Source organism: Seriola aureovittata, unplaced genomic scaffold, assembly GCF_021018895.1.
Source record: "Seriola aureovittata isolate HTS-2021-v1 ecotype China unplaced genomic scaffold, ASM2101889v1 unplaced_scaffold113, whole genome shotgun sequence".
NCBI classification, from domain to species: Eukaryota; Metazoa; Chordata; class Actinopteri; order Carangiformes; family Carangidae; genus Seriola; species Seriola aureovittata.
In genome coordinates this window covers 1-7,985 of record NW_026613230.1, presented here as the reverse complement: position 1 = coordinate 7,985, position 7,985 = coordinate 1, and the positions used below count along the sequence as shown (strand labels likewise).

The following is a 7,985-nucleotide window of genomic DNA, read 5'->3' as shown; positions in this document are numbered from 1 at the left end:
AGCATTTTGACCAGCTCTGTCTTTGAAATATGAGCCTTAGAAGTACTTCCAAATTCTGATAATTACTTCCAGGTTTTCATCTATTAGACAAGAATTTGGAAGTTCCACAGAGATTAAAAATGGCATTACTGAGGAAGGGAGTGACATATAGGAGTGGGGTTGACATATGTCATTTAGCAGGTAGAGCCAAGTCCTTAGACACCTCACTTGTAGATTTTTGAAAACCTTTAAATTGTGCCCATGCCACAATATGAGAGATTAAAGATGGCATTATGAAGGAGGAGAGTGACCCATGATTGTGGGATTGACATATGTTAATCAGCTGAAAGAGTTGAATCCGTAGGCACCTCACTTGTAGGTTTTCGACAAACTTTAGTGTTGGACCAAATAGAGATTAAAGATGGCCTCTCTTTGGAAGGGAGCGACCCAGGATTGTGGGGTTGACATATGTTACTCAGCGGTACGAGCCGAGTCTGTCAATACCTCATATGTAGGTTTTCAACAAACTTTAGTCTTGGGTCAATGAGAGATTAAAGATGGCCTCTCTTTGGAAGGGAGCGACCCAGGATTGTGGGGTTGACATATGTTACTCAGCGGTACGAGCCGAGTCCGTCAATACCTCAATTGTAGATTTTCGACAAACTTTAGTGTTGGGCCAATGAGAGATTAAAGATGGCATTACTAAGAAATAGAGCCACCTACATGGGTGGGGTTGACATATGTTCCTCAGCGGGACGAGCCGAGTCCATAGACTCCTCACTTGTAGGTTTTCAACAAACTTTAATGTTGGACCAATGAGAGATTAAAGATGGCCTCTCTTTGGAAGGGAGCGACCCAGGATTGCAAACCATTTAGGAAGTATTGGAACTTGTTAAGAATTAACAGCAATAAAATTGTATTTAAAGGAATAGTCAACTGTATTATACAGTGTATATGGTGTGCTGATTGAGTTGATCAAGTTACTGCATCTGCTAGCTGTAAAAAGTCTGGCACTCATAGGATAGCTCCATTTTTATTTCAGACTTCAATCAATGATCCATGGTTTTGGTTTAAAATGCCCAGAATTAAATTGATGTGTTTTTGCCACAGGAAGGGAAAATACAGCCAATCAAATCCTGGAACACTTCTCAGGTGAGGACCCATCACAGGCTGAGGACCCAGAGCAGGACTCTTTCAGGCCTCTGATAGGCCAGGTGGCCAACCAATCATCCTGTCTCGCTGCTGACCAGAGGGACTCGGCCATGGAGCAACTGGTTGGTCAACCCTCTGCTCACTCGTCCATGATCGGTCGCCTTCCAGGTCTGCCAGCTTCAGTGAGCATGGATCAAGGTGGATGGGATTCCACTCTAAGCCGGATGATTGGTCGACTCTCTCATCAGTCCAGCTCTAATTGGCTGAGTGGTGGGCAGGATTTTTATGCTGGTCAACTGATGGGGCAGATGGCGCTGGAGCCGTCGACCACATGGCTGGATGATGGTCAGGAGGAGAGCCTGATGAGACCGCTGGTTGGGGAGCTTGATAATCAGCACAGTGGAAGCTCAGGTAAAAGAAGGGTCATATGGGGAAACTACAACGTGCAGTGAGGCTGTTAAGTTAATAGCAGAAAAAAAGTGTCCAACCTTCTACTGAGCATCTTGAATAATCAGATGATGGCCATTTGCCAATTTTGCAATATTTTATTGTTAAACAGTTAATGGATAAATACAGATTGAGTTATCAAATGGACTTTCTCAAAGTGAAAAAAGGTTTTGAGTTTGCAACTCATCTGCTGTTTGTAGGTGAAAGTACCCACGTAGATCTTGGTGTCTCAACTGAGGCCAGTTTGCCGTCATACCCTGCATTGCCTCCTGAAGCTTCGTCACAAAGTGCCACTGTCCCGGGTGTGAGTCCACATCCAGAAAACCAGATACTGCAGAACCAAACCAGTCTGATGGACTTGGGCCCAGAGAGGACTGAAGGTGAGGTTGGGGTGAATTCCTAATAGCCAAGGCTTTACTTATGGTATGGTATTTTTCTTACCTAGTTAGAAACTTAATTGTGCCTTGTATTCACTTTTATCACCTTCTTAGTTTTTCCAGGCTCAGACTCCTTCCATCCGCTACTGGCTGAGGTCACCCACAATGAAACAGCCGACCCCTCCATGACCTTTCACCTGCTCGAACGCAATGTGCCTAACTCTCTTGAAGCACAGCCAGGTAGTGGGGAAAGCAGTGTCTCCACACCTTTCGAAGAGTCTAAAACGCACTCTGATCCTTCTGTTGAGTCTGAACCGTCACCTGAACACCTTCGAACAGAGAAGCCTGCCTTACATGAATCGTCCCAGTGCCGGCTCCAAGAGTCTGTCCTCGTGTTGGATGACACCATGAGGACTAATGTGGAGCCAACAGCTCTGTATCTGTCAAACCTATCCATGTGTGATGATACAGCTGCTTTGGGTCTTCAGCAGTCAACAGGAAGGGATGCAGAAAAGCCTCAAGATCCAGTCCCATTCAGTGACCTTTGTGCTGAAGAACTGAAGTCTGTGCAGGGTTCAAACCTGAGGAATGATATTCCAGCTTCAGATAAGATATTGGTATGATTTTCTTGTTCATTTTGTAAAAAAACATCATTTCAGACATTAATTGCAGCGCCAAAAAAGACAACATCTGCTTATTGAGAGCACTACATTGCTCTGTCATGCTACAACTGCAGGTCAAAGATTATTTGGGGAAATGACATGTTTTTTAAATGTCTTGTGTTCTTGTTATTTTATTGGCTGGCTTTTATTGTGATCCTTCCCTGGATATCAGGAGGTGGGCAGTGAGAAGGGGATCCTGGAGGAGTCAGAGATAACACTAGTGAGCCTGACAGACACCACACTGCAGGACCAAGAGACGAGCATCACTGAGGAAGAGGGAATTTGGGAAGGCAAACATCCGGATGGAGTGAGGGAGGAAGGACGGACAGGCCAAGAGATGGAGGTAACTGCACATGAATATCAGTCATTCAGAATCTGTGCTGTGATTGACGAACTGGACATGATGACTTTGGCTGTAAGTGTCTTTCTGAACATAATACTGCTCTCCTATAGAGTACAGAATCCACATTGATACCAGAAGAGACGCTAGAGGACAAGGACCAAACGCATCCAGGTAAACTCACAACAGTGAACACATCTAACTGAAAATATGATGCTGTCAGGAGTACACTGGGGGTCATTGGCTAAACTGTGGGGGAGCCTGCTTTTACTTTTTTAGATGGATGTGATCAGGAACAAAAAAGTAGCAAATCTATACATACTCAATCAGATATCTTTTTTTTGTTTGTTTGCTTGTTTTTTTGATGCATTACATTTTAATGCATCAATATATATATATTCTTTTTTTTTTTTTTTTCCAGCCAGAACATTGTACATTTTTGAAAAGTGAGCCCTCCATTCTTTCCCTCCCTACATTTAGTGATGTTCCTGGACTTTCAGTGGGGTCCTAGCAGAGGTCTGCAGGAGGTCAACCAGCAGAAGCGCAGAGCTCTGCTCCAGAGATCATCCCGCAGGGTGGAAGACATCAAGGCCAAAGCGGCTCTCATCAAGATTCAGCCTGAGAAACAATTTCCATCTGAAGCCAGAGAGCAATCTAAAACTGAGGAATCTAAACCAGTCACTCGCAAGGCAAAGACTAAACCAGAGCCTCAACATAAGACTAATAAGTCAAACAGAGGCCAAGCTGAGCAGCAGCAGACCACTGAGAAGTCTGACTTCATCAAGCAGCAAAAGCCCCAGCTTCCCCCTCCAGGTATTTGAACTTTATACCATTTCACACTTTGAATCAAATCACTGCTCTGCATTTGTATCATGGGTGGCAAAAAAGACAAACTACACAGGCTCACTTTAGTTAGGTTTTTTCTTTTGGACATTTGCCTTTTGATTTGTCTATATGATACTTAAGAAACCTTAAAACTACATATAGCTAAGTCACAATGATCTCAGCTGTTCCCCTCAATGAAATGTCTTAATCTGATCAGTTGTACTATGTTTAGCCATTAGCAAAACATGAGTGGTTTCTGTGTTGGCTCTTAGTGAGGCTAATAAAATGTCTGTAGAGGTACACTTAATACCTATGACTCAGGTAACTATTCATAATGTATTTATGAAGCATTATTTATCTGAGAGCTCACATCTATTGGTGCCCAAACCTTTGTGTCATGCTCTTTTCCTTTTTTCACCCTAAAATTTTACAAAAATAATCCACAACTCTTGCTTAAAATGTTGAAAATATTTCATCTGAACTTTACCTTTTTTGGGAGATCAGTTCATTGTTAACTCACCTAACTCTTAACATGGTAACAAATCTTGACCAAACCTTTCATGCCCTGTATGCCATATGACTGTGGTGGGCACTGTACTGCGTTATGTTTTTGAGCAAAATGAGAAACTGAAATTTCATTAAAATATTAGCCATAGGTCAGTGCCTTGTGAAATAGTTAGAAGCTGTAGTGATTATCAACCTAGAAAATTCAACCACTTTCCATTTTCCTGTTTGTCAGTGAACGATTCCAAGCTGAAAAAGGTGGATGAAGTGAGATGCTACACACAAGAGCAAAGGAAACGGGATGTTTCTGAGATGCACCAGAGAACTCAGAGGTATTGGAATATTGTATATGTAGTATAAGTCCAAAGCACTTTCAGCCAGATTTTTTTTTTCCCTCTCTTCTCTTGCTTACAATTAAAGTCATATTTGAAATTAAACATGCATTGAATATAAATGATGTGGGTTTGACAAAACAAAATGATGGTGTGTAATTGTGCTCCTGCAGACTGTATGAGCAGCTGGAGGAGGTGAAGAATCAGAAAACAATCAGGAGCCGACAGGAAGCTTATGCGAAAAACAGATTGAAAGCCAAGGAATTCCACAAGGTAAAAAAAAGATTTTTGTAGTAGTTGCTGGCATTTTGAGTTGAAGGTTATATTAGAATATATAAAAATATTTTTTTACCATCTCTACACAGAAAACCTTACAGAAGCTTCGTGCCAAGCAGATTCAGCAGTGACCGACTTTGAATGTGTTCTAGTTTTACTTCTGTAAATTTAAGTTAATTTGTAAAGTTTTTATCAATAAAGCATTTATAGTAATATAATATAGTTTTGCACTCAAGTTCTGAAAATCTAATCATCACACTCACTGTGGCTTAATATGGTTGTATCAAGTAACAGGTTAAAATGGAGATTTCAGTCAACACTAACTTTCAAATCAGTTTCTTTTTAATAAGGTAAAACATTCATGAAGTCATTTACAGATGTACAAAACGGGGGGTGTTAAAAGCTCAGAGTAGAACAGACTGGATCCCCTTCCCACAGAAAGGCCACAATTGTGTTATATCTGAACTGTGCCTCAGTGAGGTTCAGAGTTTGGAGAAGGCTATTGTCTTTGGACTCTTCTTCTCCATGGCAGCCTGAGCGGATTTCATCACATCTTGAGTCTGAAGCATGCTCATGTTCCACGTGGCCTGGAGAAGGACAAACAAGGTATCTGTGTAAGTTCTCATTCGTCCAGGTCATAGTTATCTCTTTCTCAGATTAAATCGAAGGCAACTGGACTTGTATTTGTCTGTGGAAGACGTTTCGCCTCTTATCCAAGCGGCTTCATCAGTTCTTATGTATTGGTCTCTCTAGTCCGCACTAGTCTGACCAAGAAAGTGGAGTAGGACCCAGGTATGTCCAAGATTTCGACATTGCTGTCTTCAAAGGAGTGTCAAAAAAAGACACACTCCTTTGAAGACAGCAATGTCGAAATCTTGGACAGGGAGGACAGATGGTTTGAAAGGGGAGTCAAAGAAGCCATCTATGTAAAAGTGGAGACGGCCATCGCTAAACAGGGGAGGGGGTCTGCGACACCATCTATCCCCCATCTACAATGTCGCCCTTTCATCGGTACCCAGGAGAGTCAACAACATAACCTCAGACGACTCTCAACGATCGTCATCCACCAGGGGCTCACCTGACCCTAACGACTGTCGTTCACACGGGATAACAACAGGTCACCTGACCCTAACGACGGTCGTCCACATGAGACCACAACAATGGTCAGGTGAAACCAGTACTTTCACAGGTACCTTGGTGGACCCACCCACAAGAGGTTAAATACCTGGGTCCTACTCCACTTTCTTGGTCAGACTAGTGCGGACTAGAGAGACCAATACATAAGAACGGATGAAGCCGCTTGGATAAGAGGCAAAACGTCTTCCACAGACAAATACAAGTCCAGTTGCCTTCGATTTAATCTGAGAAAGAGATGACAAACAAGGTAGTGATGAAATTCAGTGAAAAAAAATGGCAGCTTTGTGGTGTGACTGACAAACATGTTCAGAAAAATCCACCATTGTTCAGTTTTAAAAAAGGAATATAATGATCTTACCATGTAGTCCAGTCCCTCTGCCACACTGTGGTCTCTGGCGTAGATGAGGTTGATTTTGGTGCCCTGCACAGCTATAGGACTGCGAGCAGCAATCTCATCGGCCATCTCCAGAGCTCCGGCCATCATGGCCTCCTTATCTGCAAACACTCGGCTGGAGAGAAAATGTGGATTTCAAAATGTGAGGTTTACTGCTTCAAAATAAGTGAAGCTCTTTAAACTCACAGCACATCAAAGTGAAGCTTTGTATTGATTGAGTGATTAGTAATCATTTTTATGCTCTACTAGAATATGACTTTTTTTGGCTTTTTTTTGCCTTACTATACTGTGACGTTTTGTGCCTGACTATACTATGACGTTCTTTGCCATTTTTATGCCTTATTATACTATGACGTTTTTTGACGTTTTTATGCTCTACTTATAATATGTATTTTATTGGCTTTTTTTTTGCCTTACTATACTATGACGTTTTTTGCCATTTTTATGCCTTATTATACTATGACGTTTTTTGAAATTTTATGCTATACTATATGTATTTTTTTGGCTTTTTATGCCTTACTATACTGTAACGTTTTGTGCCTGACTATACTATGACGTTTTTTGACATTTTTATGCTCTACTTATAATATGTATTTTGTTGGCTTTTTTTTTGCCTTACTATACTGTGACGTTTTGTGCCTGACTATACTATGACGTTTTTTGAAGTTTTATGCCATACTATACTATGACGTTTTTTGACATTTTATGCCATACTATATGTATTTTTTTTGGCATTTTTATGCCTTATTATACTATGACGTTTTTTGCCATTTTTATGCCTTATTATACTATGACGTTTTTTGACATTTTATGCCATACTATACTATGACGTTTTTTGACATTTTTATGCTCTACTTATAATATGTATTTTGTTGGCTTTTTTTTTGCCTTACTATACTATGACGTTTTTTGAAGTTTTATGCCATACTATACTATGACGTTTTTTGCCATTTTTATGGTCTACTAGAATATGTATTTTTTTGGCATTTTTATGCCTTACTATACTGTAAAGTTTTGTGCCTGACTATACTATGACGTTTTTGCCATTTTTATGCTCTACTATAATATGTATTTTTGTGCCTGACTATACTATGACGTTTTTTGACATTTTTATGCCTTATTATACTATGACGTTTTTTGAAATTTTATGCTATACTATATGTATTTTTTTGGCTTTTTATGCCTTACTATACTGTAACGTTTTGTGCCTGACTATACTATGACGTTTTTTGCCATTTTTATGCCTTATTATACTATGACGTTTTTTGACATTTTATGCCATACTATACTATGACTTTTTTTGACATTTTTATGCTCTACTTATAATATGTATTTTGTTGGCTTTTTTTTTGCCTTACTATACTGTGACGTTTTGTGCCTGACTATACTATGACGTTTTTTGAAGTTTTATGCCATACTATACTATGACGTTTTTTGCCATTTTTATGGTCTACTAGAATATGTATTTTTTTGGCATTTTTATGCCTTACTATACTGTAACGTTTTGTGCCTGACTATACTATGACATTTTTTGCCATTTTTATGCCTTATTATACTATG

At 40.1% G+C, this 7,985-nt stretch overlaps 2 protein-coding genes across 2 annotated transcripts; one reads left to right on the top strand and one right to left on the bottom strand.

Moving 5' to 3' along the window:
• Positions 1 to 1,089: 1,089 nt before the first annotated feature.
• On the top strand, positions 1,090 to 5,146 carry LOC130165938 (centrosomal protein of 295 kDa-like; the record flags this gene model as incomplete). Its single annotated transcript, XM_056371137.1, has 9 exons — positions 1,090 to 1,542; positions 1,779 to 1,958; positions 2,070 to 2,572; positions 2,790 to 2,960; positions 3,071 to 3,131; positions 3,438 to 3,770; positions 4,522 to 4,618; positions 4,792 to 4,891; positions 4,984 to 5,146. Coding segments are annotated over 9 exons (1,940 nt in total), but the record flags the coding sequence as incomplete, so codon positions are not given.
• A 72-nt stretch (positions 5,147 to 5,218) lies between these two features.
• On the bottom strand, positions 5,219 to 6,572 carry LOC130165937 (delta(3,5)-Delta(2,4)-dienoyl-CoA isomerase, mitochondrial-like). The gene is made up of 2 exons (XM_056371136.1): positions 6,390 to 6,572; positions 5,219 to 5,481 (listed from the first exon to the last, which is right to left on the bottom strand). Exons 1-2 carry the CDS (start codon positions 6,513 to 6,515, stop codon positions 5,377 to 5,379), a joined length of 231 nt encoding a protein of 76 aa, XP_056227111.1. The 5' UTR covers positions 6,516 to 6,572; the 3' UTR covers positions 5,219 to 5,376.
• Between the last annotated feature and the right edge of the window lie 1,413 nt (positions 6,573 to 7,985).

Coding starts and splice junctions, on each gene's coding strand:
- LOC130165937 (XM_056371136.1), bottom strand. CDS start 6,515: ATGATGGCCGGAGCTCTGGAGATGGCCGATGAGATTGCTGCTCGCAGT. Junction 5,482..6,389: donor CAGAGGGACTGGACTACATG/GTAAGATCATTA, acceptor GTCCTTCTCCAG/GCCACGTGGAACATGAGCAT.